This window comes from Rhinatrema bivittatum, chromosome 1 (assembly GCF_901001135.1).
Source record: "Rhinatrema bivittatum chromosome 1, aRhiBiv1.1, whole genome shotgun sequence".
In the NCBI taxonomy this organism is placed as follows: Eukaryota; Metazoa; Chordata; class Amphibia; order Gymnophiona; family Rhinatrematidae; genus Rhinatrema; species Rhinatrema bivittatum.
The window spans coordinates 204,248,812-204,265,694 of record NC_042615.1 but is presented as its reverse complement, the minus strand read 5'-3'; the positions used below and the strand labels follow the sequence as shown (position 1 = coordinate 204,265,694).

Below are 16,883 nucleotides of genomic sequence, written 5' to 3'. Positions count from 1 at the left end.
TGGATCATCCCCTGGGGCATTATAATTGGGTAGTGATGAGGTAGTTACAAAATTCTGAAGCCTTTCAAGGATGCCAAGGAGAATATGATTTCCAGAGGCACAACCCTGAGTGGGGTCATCCCTATAGAAAATATTCTGGAGGAAATGTTGGAGGGTTTCCATAAGCAAGAGGGAATGGAAGCAGATGTGCTGCAGTTTGTGGTTTCCTTGCAGTAGCTGGTGCAAGCGAGACTGAAACCTCTGATAGAAAAAACAAGTCATACATGCTTTCCATACTTTTTGATCCATGGATGAAAGGGAGTCTCACCCTCTAGTCCCAGTGACTCACATTCATGAAGTAGATACTGGCAACAAGAGTATGTGAACAGGAGCACCAGAGGCAGAGAAGTAGCCCAGGAAAGAATGGCTACCCCAGAGTAATGCCAGCATCAAGTAGCAGCTTGTCAGCTTCCACTTCTCCCCACTCCACCACCTCAATATGTCAAAGCCATGTTGTCCGCAAAGAACCACCATTCATGACACAAGCTATAGCTAAAGCAGATGGCAAAATCAACCCTTAGCCCAGCAAGACAGACCACAGCAGAAATTTCTGTAACACTATCTCACAGAACCTATTAAGGACAGATGCCCTGGCCTTTTGAACACACAAGTTTGCAGACTGGCCAGACGTAGCCAAAAGTAGTCAGCACTAGCATTATCTTTCCTGTCCACCAACCAGCGTGCTCAGTGAAGGGTTCTTTTCAATGGGAGCTAACATTAACTCAAAATGCAATGCTGGTGCCAGACTTGATGGAAAAGTCATTTTTGAAAATCAGACTGCCTTTGCTGGGCTCTCTAGAACTTCCATGTGAGTAGCAAACCAACTGAGTGTATCTTGGAGATCCTACTGCCACAGCCTTTATGTACTACCTCAATGGTCTTGCTGCTACTCTAGTTATATGCAATGCCTATGATGTACCACTTTGGGATGATTTAGTGCCTTCATGTTTGCTGTTTGGATCCCAGCCTAGGTCTCCCACCCTGCTTCTTTTGTCTTCAAATACAAAATGTGAAAAAAAAAAAAAAACCACTCCACATACAAGTTTCACCTCCCATCCCACTGTCTAGACCTTTGCATTGTTTGCAATTGATCATACTGCGCCTTGAGGGTTCTGATGTTGTGCTGTTTGCGATTCCCTGCACTGTGTCATGAGGGTCAACGCTCATGGGCATGTAATAACTCTACAAGTTACCATAGTTATCCATAGCAAGTAGAACCATAATTTATTTAATGGGCCAGTTTCACTCTACCAGCCGTGTGAACATAAAATGTGCATGGCTCGATCTTTATTTTTTCATAGAAGCATATGCTACTGGTAGGATCAACCAGGTAGCCATGCCTCTGACAGATAGGTACTCCAAAATGCTGCAAGTTGCCATGAACCAAACCGGGGGGGGGGGGGGGGGGGGGGCACCCTTTGCTCTCTGGTACAAAGGAAGGCTTCAGTGCAGCTGAGAACAAAAAGGGGGGCCACCCCAGCTTTCCCCGGACTGGGGAACAGGGCAGTCCCATGATCTGAAGAGGGTTTGCCAGGCACTAACTCTCCCCATCCCAGCTGCTGGGAGAAAGAGCTGGTCCCATGTTTGCACTCAGGCCAGTCTGGCAGCGGCCTGAAAAAAAAAAAAATCAGCCTTGTAGTGCCGAAGAAAGCCCCTGATGCAGGCTCCCTGCACTATGCCAAAGTCCCCTGGAAGGAGGAAGCCATTCTTGGTACTGTAGGGTGCTTCCTCCTCTGCTTTTGCAATACCCTTCCCTATGGTACTTGCCAACTATTGGTCTTGCCCTGGCCATATGATGCTCTACACTGGTTTTTCCCACCCAGATGTTTCATGCCTTCTTGGACATTTTCTTCAAACTCAGTTTCCTTTCAATTATTGGTTTCATGTGCAATTTAGCCTTTGAACCATTATAGCACAGCAAACAGCAAGGGCTGCAGAAGTGCAGCATCCAGAATCAGGACGTGCTCCTCCACGATTACTGCCTCCATTACCTCAGAAGCAGTATTTGCAAAAACGGATTCAGAAGAATTGTGTCCTGGATTCCCTGAATGCCAGGATAATAAACAGCTAGAGGCTAAAAAGCATTTGGTGTCACGCGTCACTAAGTATCTTAGCTTCCAGCCTGAACAGCCAGCGCCTTCACCTAATGCTGCCCATATGGAAGTATCATCAGGCCTGGTCCAGGGATTTCCTCTGACTTTTCCCTGCCTAGGGCTTTGTACCAAATTGGTTTGTGCCCTTTGCCCCTCATCTGGAGCCTTAAGGTGTTCTTGCCACGCTGGACGACTGCTTTGGGATCTTCATGCCAGTTGTTTTCATCATCTATCCCTGCCTTGGGGTTTTTTTTTTTCTGACTCTTGGTATTTGCTTCCCCCTTCATAGTGACTTGAGCTGTTCATGCTACACTTTGTGCTGCTTTGCCCCTCTTGTACAGCCTTCGGGGGTTCATGTAAGTTTTGGTGCCCTTTGCCCCACCTTTGGAGCCTGGGGGTATTCTGGCCACTCTTGCTGCTGTTTTGCTCCTGATACCTTACAGAACTCTTGCCATTGCAGGTATCAGTTTTGCTCCACTGTGGGTCCTTGGTGTCATGTTAACTGTCTTGATATGTTGCTATGCTTTTCCTCTTCTGACAATGTCTACCCACCAGTTTCGTTAGAAAGGATAAAAAAATCCCAATTTGGGAGCCCATAATAGGTTGCACTGCTTCCTCCATTGACTATATTTGTAAAACAGTGAACAAATTAAATATGTGTTGCAATAATCCAGTTTTATATACATTTTTCTAAGGTTTTACCCCTCAATTGAGCAAATTGGGAAACCTGGTAATTGCGTCAGTGCATCTGTCTACTAAAATCCCATCCACTTTCGCAGTAGAGCCGGCATTTGCACACATTCAGTCTATTTTATACCAAGTGTGCGTATGTTATAAAATGGACACATCTCTGGATGTGAGCCAGCAAATAAGCCTGCATGCGCGTTTGCGTGGCTGTTTCAAAATTACCATCTATGTGTGGAAGAGCACCTACTGGTTGAAAAATACATTGGTGCAGGATAACTGCATTCAGCAACCTAAAATCTATGTTGTCCCTAGTTTTAAAAACTTTGAAACTCAAAACATTCTTCACTGTAGGACCCATTATATGGAACGCACTTGAGCAACAGCTCAAAAGCAATATTTAAGAAAACCTTTCAGAAACAATGCAATGGGTATTGTGTTTTTATATTAATGTTTTTATAAATGTCTGAGCTGCACAGATCTTGTATGGATGCAGTGGAATACAAATGCAATAAAAAATAAATAAAACATTTTTTTCTTTGATGCGAACCAAAATGAATTGGACTCTGCCATGCCACGTATTTGCTGTTTTTCATTCCCAGATCTTTGTGCTTCATTTGCTCCCTATGTCTATATTGTAAAATACCCTATACTATGAAATCTGTATACAGTTTTGCATTGTTCCATTTCCAACTTTACACTCTTATTTACCTTTCCCCCACCCTCCAGACATATGTACCACAATTCACGTCTTTATCTTCCTTGTGCCTTCCCTAGGAAGAGACATATCACCGAGATTCTCATAACACTTAAAAGGGCCAGTCTAGTAGCTCAATGGCTGTGCTATACTGTACACTGCTATGTGGTGGGACCTGGATTCAGTTCTTGGCTCAGATCCTTAACTCTCAGTCAGCCAGGTCTGGGGATGCTCTGGAAGCAGTGTTCACAGACTCCTGGGGGGGGGGGGGGGGGGGGGGGGGGGGGGGGGGGCAGCAAGAGAGGAAGTCCCAGTCAGCATACAATGGCAAAACCTAGTGGCTGGTTCTGAGGCCCTTGGTTGCAGGTTTCTGGAAGGAGCTCTGGTGCATGGATCCTGGCTTTCTCCAGTGACTGTACTAATAAAAGGAGGAGGGGAAAAAAAATCCCCCAGGAAGTTTTGAAGGCAGGCTCATGGCACTGCAGCCCAACAGGAGCTCAGTTCCGACTCAGCCTGAACGTTCTCTCCAAGGAGGAGAAAACGTTTTAGGCAAAAAGAAAAACCACTCCCCATATGCATATTAAGCAATGATAATGCCTGATCTGGGAGAAAAATGGAACTTTTTTTTTTCCCCGAGAATATGCTATACGTAAACTGGCTCATGGCAAAGCACTACATAAAGAAAATAAAAAACCCAAGAACAAATCCCAGCACACACAGATACTGCATACAAAAATGGCCAAGTGGAGTGGTTTAGTTTGAAGTATCTACACAACGTATACTGACCTGTACTCTTTCTTGATGATACTGGTGTAACGCAGGGTGTCATCCATGCTGCAGCTGACCAGCTGATTGAGTTCATCCACTGCCATGCTGGACACCTGGTTTGTATGGCCTTTCCCACTGAAGGTATCATTCTCTCCAGTCTGAGAGTCCCAGTAATGTGCACACAGAATTAAGGGAAAACACAAAAAAAATGTTCCTGCTCCAAGATAAACATGCATGAACACCCCCCAAAGAGTTCCAAGAGCAAATGGGGTGGAAATATTTTTAGAAACTGATTGAACCCAGAAGTTCAGTCCCTTCACCCACTTTCATTTTATAGTTTGTTTGCTTCTTGTTTTCCCCTTCCACTAGCAATTGGCCTCCAACCCTAGCAGCGGCCTTTCCACCCAAGCACAAAGGCAGGCAACAGGTGCTGAATTTTAAGCACCAGTATTTTTCCATCCTTGGTGAAGATCAAACAAAGTATTTTGAAAGCTGCATATGTTGAATAGATGAGTTCAATATTAAAAATGGGGATGTGTGTTAGACAATAACAAATTTAGAAGTGCATGCACATTATTTAAAGATAGCTTGCTTTCTGTCCACACTACAGGCAAGTAGCTTTCTCAGCTTTGCAAGTCAGACAAAAGTTGCTGCTAAGAAGGAGATGCAACCACTTCTACTGCAGCTTGGGGCAGCTCCCTACCATTGACTGGTAGGGAGTGGTGGGGTATTTCAGTTGAAATGTTTTGTAACAAAGTAAAACCTAAAATGTGTTTTATTTTTTTTTAATATAATGGGTGAGATTGGCTTGTAATTTGTTTTTCTGATGTAATATCTTGTGATTTGCCTTAAAAGGTCTTTCACCATGGAGGGCAGAATATACATTTTTGGTAAAATTTTAAATTAAATTCTGGAAGAGAAAGGAGAGCAAAAAAAGCAGTATAGTGTTAGGGGTAAGACTAGAGGCACACGGGAAGCAGTTCAGTAGTGCTTACTACTTCCACGGTAGTAAAGTCTATGCTGCCACTAGCAGGTTTTTGGTAGAATTCTTTAAAGGATTTATATACTTTCAGGCCAATTCATTAAAAAGTGCAGGAGAGACGGTGCTCCATGTTGAGTGCCCGTTCTCCCACCACGCGCCCAGGCACCTCTCCTGGGCACGCAATTTTATATTTAAAATTAGGGTCCATGCTATTAAGGAGGCACTAGAGACACTAGCGCGTACCTAGCGCCTCATTAGTGGAAGCACCAACTGTCAATGGGTCCGACAACCAACGCTTACATTTTACCGGCGTCTGTTTTCGAAACCAGGCAGCCACGGGTTTGGGTGCTGCGACTTCTTTTTCTTATCTTCCGGTAGCCGAGGCACCGGAGATTCACCCCACTTATTGGCTAACTTTTCCAATTCTCTTCCGAATAGGAAGGATCCCTTAAAGGGCATCTTTGTGAGGTTTGCTTTGGGGGCACGTCCACTGACCAATTTCACAGCCATAGTTCTCTTCTGGCCGCCACCACTAAGACCACTCCTCTGGCCAAGGGAGCCACTGAACTGCCCTCTCCCAAGGTGGACGCAGCCCCGGGATTACTCAGATCCAGGGTGCTGTCAGATAATGTCGTGGCTGACCCATCTTCAGAACGGGAGGAACCGGGATTGGAGAGGTTCTGGGAATACAACCCCCCCCCCCCCCCCCCGGGCCTTATTACAGAGCTGACAGGAAGGATTCCAGGCCAGACTGTGTAGCCCTAATATGGCAAGCAGCACACAGTGTTGCTTATGTTTCTTTGCTGCCGGAGCCACTCTCAACTAACTTGTGCATTCAGCTGGCTAGCACTTGGCCTCTAGCATGCACAAATCCTCCCCGATGTGTATAAGTATAAGCGCCCTTACGCACAAATGTATACTTCCGGTTGTACGCGAACGTATGCGTGCAGGTATGTGCACGGCTGTGCATGCTGGTATGCGCGCATTAGGACCGACCCGCACCACGCGTACCAAACAGTCTATAGGGGAAAAAAATGGCGCTACACAAAACCGCGCTCAGTATGCCAAAGTGCCCACCGAGCCTGAAGCGGGGCCTAGCCCATCGGGGGGGGGGAGGGGGGGGCCATTCAACCTGGTCGGAAATCCCCTCCACTTGCACCTCCAGGATTGGGAACGTAGTCTGTATGGCATGCCAAGAAAGGAGACTGGAGGAAAGACTCACAGAAGCCCTTCCATGTCTCCGAGTCGGAGGAGTCCTAGAAACTTTACTGGGCTCAGCGCTTACCAGCTGAGCACAGAAACTGTCTCCGGCAGCAGGAGAGAGGGCTTTAGCTGTCACCGCCGTGCTCAGATTCCTGCTACCTCTGCCTTTCAGCTGTTGCAGCAGCAAAGTCCAGGCCGGGAGCAGGCCTCCGGACCAAGGAACACCTCTGAGGGATCTTGGAAATTGTCTCAGGAATTCTCAACTGGGGAGGAGGGACCTTTAGGTATCACTGCAGGAGAGTGGGGTTCGAACTCTCTCTAAATTTAAAGGTAAACGTTTCTTCTAACGAGTACTGCAATTCTGCTAAACACCAATGCTGGTGAAGGGATAGCACATCCACATCTGCTAGGAGACTGAGATACTGAATGGCTGAGGGTCACTGCAGGAGTAGATCTAAGGTGATGTCAGCTTTGAAACCCGACTCCTCCATCTGCTAGCAGGAAAGCACATAAGCCATTGGTCCTGAGTCCATCTGGCTACATGCTAAGAAATAACTGGATTAAAACTGCCCATGGCAGCCACCACTCAGCAGCTGCCACCACGCTGTATCTCCATGTTTTCCCATTGTCCACTAAAACACTAAGGGAATAACTGAGCACAGGTCCTCTAGCATTCTGTGCCAATGGACAAAAATCACACCTTCCGTCTCCAATAGGGAGAACATTTTTCCAAAAGGTAACCCTGTGGGTAAGTCACTGCATTTTATCCGCAGAAATGGCTTTCAAAGCTGCCTGCCTGGCCACGCAGATAAAGTAAACTTATGTTCTTACTGAGCACACTGCCTAGTCACACAAGTTTACTCAACAGCAGAGGCATTCCCAGCAGCCCAGCTGTGGAGGGGGATTTGTACTCATGCATATGCTTTTGGATTTTCACAAGGATGAATGGAAACATTTCCAGTATCTGCACACACAATAGCAGGTACAACTGTGGGCAGATACATTCTGGTGGGATACATTTTCCAAGCCAACTGAGTCAGTCACACAAGCCTACTCTGAAATTTGAGTGTAATTTAGCTGAGCTGTTATAAAATTACAGCCTGGTTTCAGAAAGCACTTCCAGTCCCTTTATGCCTGTACATACTATTGTAATCTCACTGTGCACCCTCACTTGGCATTTTGGAAGCATTTTTCTGTTACATTTAGAAACAAACATAACAGCAGAAAAAGACCATATGGCCCATCTAGCCTGCCTATTTTCCTTCTAAACGTTCATTGTTCCTTTAAGTACTGGCTTAAAGCCAAAACATTTTTATATAGAGAGAAGAAAAACAAATAAAAACACAAGCCTTCCCCAACCATCACACACACAGATAAGAATGCATCTACTAGTAATGAAATACAGGAAAACACACACACACTGTGATGAGTGTCTTCCCCAAGCTCTCCTACCAGCAATGTCCCCTTGGACACCAGGAAGGAACACATTCAAGACTGCACACAAGAATCACAGTCTAAACCACGTTTATCACGCCATTGGGTTACAACAGCTATTGGTCCCCAGAAGAGCCAGTCCATCCGAGATGAGTTTCACAGCACCTTCTGCTTCAATTTAATGACTTGTAAAACTGCCTTGACATCCTTAAAGGCTACATCATCATCTTTATCATGGCATGAACAAAATATTTCCACATGCAGTCCAGGGTTCAAAAGACAGAACAAACGCTCAGCTGTACATATGTGAAACCCTGTTATTGAAAAAAAAAAAAATATGACAGGTACACTTATAAGCAAAAGTTTTTTTTTATACCTAGATTATAGTATCTGTAAGTTTAAAATATTAAAGGATATTAATATGGCCATCATGGCTGCCCGTGTAGATATAGGATCTTCCATCATTTTTATGTACAGTCATACACTGTATAGACTTACTATGACCCTAGAATAAGACAGACATTGTTAGGCATCACACAAAAGATAAACACAAAAAACACACCACATGCTTTATCTTCAAGCCATGACAAGTTTGATCTGAACTATAAAAACAGAATTGAGATACACGGCACAAAACACTTTCCAGACGGCAAGCATAGCTACTTCCCACTATGTTTTCTGCTAGTGCCACTTTAACCCACTGCCCTTCTTAAACCATTAAAAAAAGTCCCATCTTTATTTAAAGGAAGTATCACAGTTTATCAACAGAAGATAAATGTCAAATGGTGCCAACAGAGTTTAAGTTTCATCATGATACCTTGATGATGCGCAAAGGCCGACTTGGGTTGTTCTTGTCCAAGTAGTTGATATAGCCAGAAAGAGAGAGGCTTAGCAGCCAATCTTTCTGCCACAAGCAACCGAGCTGCTGGTCCATTACTTCTGTTCCAAACGTGAATGTAGTGACAACTGAGTTAGCAGCAACATCCCAGATTTTAGCAGTTTTGTCTCCAGAAGAAGAAAGCAACTGAGTACTGTCAGGGCTCCAGCTAATCTGAAAAGAAATTGTACAATCAGAGAGTGTTAAGGCTGAAAAGGATCAAAGCAGCCCATCATGGTCTCCTGGCAGGATTCACTGTACCTAAACTATCCTTAACAGTTTAAGTCTTTTTATAAATAATCGCTTTCCAGATTTTACAATAAAATCTTTCAAAGCAATGTACATAAAAAATATAAAATATGAACATTAACACATAATAAAATTACATAAAACATTTGCCAAATCAAATAAATATCAAACATCAGTTAGCCATCATCCTTTTTCCACCAGATGTTTACTCTACCAACCTTTCAAGCATAGTCATACCCTGGGATTAATAATTGCTCCCAGATTTATTTCAGGATCTCACTCACCATTAGCCATGTTTTTGTCTTACACCAAAATGGCATCAAACTAGTTTCCTCTTTAATAGCCAGAGGGAGGTCATTCCATAATTTAAGGGCGGTCATTGAAAAAGATCGATTTTGCAGTCTTACATGTCAAAATTTCTTAACCAGTGGGAGTTGAAGCTGAGAACCAGATTGTAAACAGATTTCTTAAAGAGCATTCCATGAGATCTTAAACATATGTTATATGTACGGGCACTGCCCAATGGTTTTTTGTTCACTGTGAACCGATACGATGTGCGAACAGATATCGGTATAAAAGAAATGTTAAATAAATAAAATAAATAAATATGAGGTGGACCCAAACCTCAGTTAGCCTGAGATGCAAATTCAAAGTTTTGGTGCTAACCAACAGCCAATGCAATTTCAGAAGTGGGGCGGCTGATTCTTGTCTTGAACATTCCAGAACTAACCTTGCAGACATATTTTGGACCACCTGTAGCTTCCGAATCAAAATACCTGGGAGTCCCCAATAAACAAGATTACAGTAATCAATAACTGCAGTAATAAGGGCATAAAACTACTGATTTCAATGCCAGTAAATTCAGAAAAGTTTTCAATTGTCGCACCAATTTAAATCTGTTACATGTGGAGAGAAGCACTGCAGTAATTTAACTCTCCACTGACCAATGTGAATTTAACATAACCAAGGGATCTTCCATCTGCACTGGCTGTAATTAAATGCCCTTCAATTTGGACCTGATGTTTACCTGGGTAGTTACCCACCTGCAGAATTTCAGTCTTATTAACATTCAAAACCAAGAAACTGTAACTTAATCATCTACCCACTACTTTCATACACTCACTGAAGAGAGGAAAGGGAAAAAAAAAAAAAAAAAAAAAAAAAAAAAAAAAAAAAAAAAAGAGTCTGTTATGGATCAATTCCCAAAAGAACAAATTGATCAGCATATATAAATGGGGTAAAACCAAATGAGCAAACTATGTTACCTAATGGGGATAAATGATGAATGGTAAAGGGATAATGAGGATTCCCTGTGGGACTCCTCAATTTACAGAACACGTTTGTTTTAATCCACAATGATAGGAATTGCATTGCTTTCCTTAAAAGACATGGCAGTACATGCATATATCTACCTCTCCAACATGTGCCGCATTTGTTAGGTTATGCATAAATATTTTGCTCATGTAAAACCCCGATTTATATACAGGAGACAGTATATTTTAAAACATGTTCATGTAATTGAAATAATCAGGTTGCTGATACCTTCACCAGTTAACCCAGTCATTCTCCATGCCACTCATCGTGAATTCCACCAGTTCTTAGACCTCTCACCCAACAATAGCAGACAGACAAGTCTTATCAATTGTGCTAGATAATTAGGTGTATAATTACACGAATAAGTTGTTCGATTGTATTCACGCAACTCCCTTATAAAATAGCAATTTATGAGCATTTCTCTTGGCCCCACTCCCGAACGGCCCTAAACCACCCCTTTTGTATTTGCGAAATTGAAGATACATGCATACCTTTGAGGTTTATAAAATAGCATATACTGAGTGCAAGCTACTTGCATGCATAACTTCTTTGAAAATTCACCCCAACATGCAGAGTCTCCACGACATCATTCAAGCTACTCATGAACAGACTCCTGTAAAGCCCCCTGTCCTCACTGGACTATAAGTCACTACATTTATTTACAATCCAATATGCATCCATATAAAAGTACGATCTAAATCGTACCTAGGAATATTTTACAAATGTTCTATGTAAAACTGAATACCCTGTCCCTCCCTCCCCCCACTAAAGAAAAAGCTCTATAAGCATCAGACATAATTTTCTACACAAAATGTGTTTCATGGTACCAAGGTAGCAACCAGGGCTTGGAAGTAATAGCACTACAGAATGAAGGTAAGAACCTTCAAGGCTGAAAACAATTATTCACAAGACAGTATTTTTCTGTTGCTAAATTTGCACAGATACTTACTGCATAAATCCCTCCATCATGGGCTTTAGTTCCTCCAAGAGCACAAATCTTTTCAGCTGTCTTCCCATCATAAATGAAAATCTTAAAAATGCAAAACAAAAACAAAAAAAAAAAAAGTTTGCCACTGAACAGCAAGATCTATTAGATTTGATTATATCAGAACTGTGCCACTTAAATATATGAAATAAATCCACAAAACATTACATATTAATGGGTGCACTCAAATGCAAGATCCTTACTAACACACGGGCCGATACAGTAAGGAGCGGTAGGGAGAGCTGCGATAGTGCCGGGCGCACCCGCGGTTGCCGCACGCACAGTCCAGCTCACCTACCGCTCGATACTGTATGTAAATAGCTTGCAAATGCAAGCTGCGTCTAAGAAGCGTCCGTGAAGCGTTAGGCCCGCGCAACCCATTTTACTGTATAGAGCGCTATACAGTATCCTGGGTGCGCTGGCCTAACGCTTCACGGACACGCTGGTATCTGTCATTTCAAATGTCATTTGAAATGACAGGTACCAGGAAGTGGACGGTTCTCCTATGCTCGGGATTGCCAGTCCTCTCTCCTCTTCTCCCGAAGCAAGCAACGAAAGTGGAACAAACAAAAAAAAAAAAGCAGCAAGAGAGGGGAGAGAGGATGGGCAATCCTACGCTCGGGATTGCCAGTCCTCTCTCCCCTCCTCCCGAAACAAGGCGCAAAAAGCAGCCTTGCTTTTCGGGAGGAGGGGAGAGAGGACTGGCAGTGAAAAGCAACGAAGCGACTTACTTTTTTTAGCAGCCCCCCCTCCGGAGACTGACATCGGTGACGAGGGACCGCGGATCCCCTCCCCTGCCTCCAGCTGCCCGCGAAGATAGACGCATCGCACGGGCGAAAGCGGCCCCTGTGCGTGCAATTGGGCCGCTCAAGATGTGATGAGTCTATCTTCGCAGGCAGCTGGAGGCAGGGGAGAGGAGCCGCGGTCCTTCGTCGCCGGTCAGTCTCTGGAGGGGGGGGGGGCTGCAAAAAAAAAGTAAGTCGCTTCGATGCTTTTCACTGCCAGTCCTCTCTCTCTTGCTACTTTTTTTTTTTTCACTTTTTCCCCCGCTTTCATTGCTTAGGGAGGAGGGGAGAGGACTGGGGCTGCCCCGGAGACCAGCACCCATGGACATGGCCAGGGCAGGTGAGCGGGGACTGGGGGAAAGTTTGCTGCCTACCCTTACCCCTGCCTCTAACGCAGGGATAAGGATAGGCGGTAAGTTAGCAGGTTAAACACGCGGCAAAACGGCAGGGTAAAAAAAGCGATAGTCGGGGCGCGTGTTACTGTATGGGAGGGAATAGCTAATTCGCTCGTTTACATGTAGTATACATGCCGCGGGTGGAAGGGGTTACCCGGTGATTTAAGGACGCGGTAAGAGTAGGTTAAAGGGGATTGTGTATCGCAGGAAGGGCTAACGCGGCCGAAAAGTGGGTTAGGAGCAGGGTAACAGCGGCCGCACTTTACTGTATTGACCTGACAGTGTGACCAAAAACCCTGAACTGGAGTAGAGCTGCTCTACTTTGTGACAACATTTTCAGCAATACAAGAAGGGGGTGACATTGCTCCTGCATGTTTAGTTATTGGTAAAAGTGGTAGAAATGAAAAATGTTTGATGCTCCCAGGATAAGGCCCCATATTAATCCTGTACACTAGTTTAACAAAAATTCTGGTCTATTTAATATACTGAAATTACCTGGCCATCTGCACTAGACGAAGCAAATCTGTTGCCATCTGGTGAGAACCTCACACAGTTAACGAATCTGCTGTGGTCCTATAAAACAAAGTTAGCTTGGATTAGAAAACCAAGATACTGAAAAAAAATTGTTTATAGAACATTGCTTTAAAATTCCTTACACACATATGGGCCCCACTTCACATAATACATGATAGATGCTGGCACCATGTCCAGATTCACAAATACACAAAGCTCTCTGCCAAAGAACAATTCTTAGTTGAGTAATACTTCTGTAATGCTTCCAACAGTATACATTAATAGTGGCATAAGTCTTATTTAAACCAATTTGTATGCCATCCACAACATTCAAGGTGGCTCACGTAGGTAACAGAAACACATTATAAACCAATTTTTTGATCAATGTAATGCCAAGAACAAACAGATCTAAGTGACCCTATGTTCTGTAAACACATCTCCATGAACAGCCAAGTTATAGGGTTTCTCCCTCAAACCTCCTTACATTTTCTGCCAGCCCAATATCTTGTAGAATCTTATTCTAGAAACCTAGGACAGCTGGAGGGGAAAAAAAAAAAAAATGACAAGCACATTTCACTAATCTTTCCTTTGAAATAGGGACCTTCCATCCTGTAACTGGTTACGAGAATGCAATTCCAGCTAATGCAAGTCAGATAAAGCAGAGCAGTATGGTCTCTCCAATTTAGTCCCATCAACAAGGCCACAGAGAGTCTTGGATAATCTGTAGTTTCCTGTAATTCTTTGCCAAGACTAAATACAACAAATGATAGTAATCAAAACAGGAGGTCAAAAGTCACGTGAATGATGGTCACAAAAGCTTTCCCTATTAAAACATAAGTCTTAACACTTGAAGCTATCTCAGATGAAAACAGAAGTTTTTAACCAAGGCAGAAATCTGTGCCACCATGCTAAATTCATTTTCAATCTTAACACCAAGACTTGTAACCTGACGACCAACTAAGTGAATGATTTCCCATAAACAGGTAAGACTCAACTGTTTTCGATCTCTACAAATCCATAACACGTCCGACTTCATCAGATTGGGTTTATACAATTTTAATGAAGCATACAAGATGAAATGACTGAGAAAACTATTCATACTCTCCAAGCATTCAACCAGATCGTGGACTAATGGCAAATACAGCTCAATGCTCTACTGAATACAAATGCAAACAGAAAAAGTTGCACAACTAAGGAAAGAAATGCTCCTGTCTTGTCGCCATTTTCTGAGTAGCTAAGCAGAGCCCTGTGAGGCTGATTCTGTAATATGGACCCCTGAGGAAGGCATGAGGTGGTACCAAAACTTTAGGTCTTGATCTGGCAGCACTTATGTGATCAACTTGTTTGATTACAGATTTTATTCATGAACAGTTTGTGAAAAAGTTCTCTGCCAGATAAGTATGAATTCTTTTTTAAACAAGAATTTAAGGCGGCATGGTTTTTTAATATTAAAGTTTTCTGTAAATCATTTAGAATTGTAAGTCAGAAACTGTACATGACATGATCCTAAGTGCTTATTAAATGATAGCGTTTATAGCCCATTGTGGGCAAGAAATTGTGGATTAATATTTTAAGCATTCATTATCTGATACCATGGAGTGTTTGTTAAATTAGTTGAGCACCTTTTTTCCATTTGAAACAGGTGTGGCTATTAAAATTTCCCCAAATTATAATCCTGGTATTTTATCAGGAGGCCAAGTCATAAATCAAAAAATATGGCCCTTTACATGTGTAGGCTTCTGAATCAATTGCTGTAACCCCAAATCACCTAGAAGTTACCGTATATTTTGCTCCATTTGATGCACTTTTTTCCCCCAAAAAATGGGGGGAAAATGTCTGTGCGTCTTCTGGAGCGAATATAAAAAAAACAAACAAAAAAAAAACACAAACCAAAAAACCCATCCCAACCCTTTAAAGTTAATTAACTACAACTCCCCATCCTCCTGCCCCCCCCCCCCCAAGACTTGCCAAAAGTCCCTGGTGGTCCAGTGGGAGTGATCTCCTGCACTCGGGCCATCGGCTGCCAGTATTCAAAATGGTGCCGACAGCCTTTGCCCTTACTATGTCACAGGGGCTACCGGTAGCCCCTGTGACATATGGTAGGAGCAATGGACGGCCCACAAGTACGCTGGACCACCAGGGACTTTTGGCAAGTCTGGGGGGGGGGGGGGGTTTGTAGTTAATTAACTTTAAAGGGTTGGGATTTTTTTGTTTTCGTTCCCCCCCCCCCAAAGAGAACGATAAACGTTTCCTGATCCGGGGAGTGGACAGAAATGGCCCTCCCCAGACTCAAAATGAAATGGGGACCAAAAAAAAGGATTTATGCCCTCCCCTAATTTGCTCCATAAGACACACAGACGCCCAGGAACAGAGCCGGTTTAGCACACCATTATTATTATTTTATTTTTTTTATTTTCCTGCTCTGAATCCTAGGTGAGTCTTATGGAGCAAAAAATACGGTATATAAAAATTCCCAGCAGCACCCACTAGTGGAAAATCTAGCAGAATATTAAAATCACTTAACATAATAAAATTTGGGAAACCTAGATACCAACAATCTACCAAATCTGAAAAATACTTCTAGATGTGCGGGGGGCTCTAATTTAAGATAAAAAACCAAAACAAATTCCTCAGTATTCTAGATCTCTATTATAATCTAACCCCAGAGTAAAATTAAAGATTTCACACAAGAAAAACCTAATTCTGAATTAAGCACCATTGCCACTCCTCCCCTCTTATCCATAGCTTAATTTATAGACAAAAAGGACATGGAACTGTGGAGTGGGGATGGAACTGTGGAGTGGGGCCAGGTATGAACTCTTTCCCCAAAACACACACTCTCTCACATACCCGAAAACATTCTTCCTCCTTATTCCCAGAGATCCTCCATTGCCAGCTTCTACCAGTGCTCACCCCCACTTCTTCTCTTTCTCTGCAGGCTGCTGGAGGAGAGGGGCTGGAGCAGAACACCTATGGTGCTCTGCTTCTTAAGTCTGAAAAGAAGTGATTGAGCTCCATTCCCCCACAAATTAAGCGCTGACCTTACCATTCACTCTTGCTGACTCAACTGCTTGGAGAAAAGACTGATGAGGCAAGATATGATAGAGGTCAACACAATTATGAAAGGACTTGAACGGCTAAATGTGAACCAGTTATTTACTCTCAGATAATACAAGGACTAGGGGGCATTCCATGAAGTTAGCAAGTAGCTCATTTAAAACAAGAATCTGAGAAAATTCTTTCACTCAATGTATAATTAAGCTTTGGAATTCATTGCCAGAGGATGTGGTTCAGCAGTTAGTGTAGCTGGGTTTAACAAATGTTTGGATAAGTTCCTAGAGAGGAAGTCCATAAATTGCTATTAATTAATAAGGATTAGTAGCTTAGGATCTATTCATTTAATGTTTGGGTACTTGCCAGGTACTTGTGACTTGATTGGCCACTGTTGGATGCGGGATGATGAGCTTGATATGCCAATAAGAAACATATCTTAAGTTCTAACACTTAAAAATCCCGTGACAGCAAGAAAAAAACTGTTCCATCCCCCTTTTCTACCCAAGTCTGTCAAACAGAGCATATCTAAATTAAACTCAATTAGATCAAATTACATGGTCCTTATACTTTGACTGAACATTAAATAATCTAACTAATAAATCAAATCTGCTACGCATTCCTAAATCCCCCAGGCTTCTAATGGGGAAGATATAACAGGGGTGGCAAGCCTGGTTTTCAGGCTATGCATGAAAATCTGTCTTCACTGTATGTAAATCTATCTCCTGTAATGACAATTAGAATTAACACTTATTGTATTTCACTGATCTCATAACACTCTTAGGCCTAACACCACCATAATAGGGGCTGGCTT

At 43.0% G+C, this 16,883-nt stretch overlaps 1 protein-coding gene across 1 annotated transcript in view; it reads right to left on the bottom strand.

The window, feature by feature from the left end:
* The window catches only part of WDR1 (WD repeat domain 1), a 102,097-nt gene that overhangs the window by 34,407 nt on the left and 50,807 nt on the right, over positions 1–16,883 (bottom strand). The window contains exons 3-7 of the mRNA XM_029590919.1: positions 13,001–13,078; positions 11,290–11,370; positions 8,718–8,951; positions 8,318–8,405; positions 4,300–4,456 (exon numbers count right to left, since the gene is read on the bottom strand). Of these exons, the coding sequence (XP_029446779.1) occupies positions 4,300–4,456; positions 8,318–8,405; positions 8,718–8,951; positions 11,290–11,370; positions 13,001–13,078 (638 nt within the window). The remainder of the gene's footprint in view (positions 1–4,299; positions 4,457–8,317; positions 8,406–8,717; positions 8,952–11,289; positions 11,371–13,000; positions 13,079–16,883) is intronic.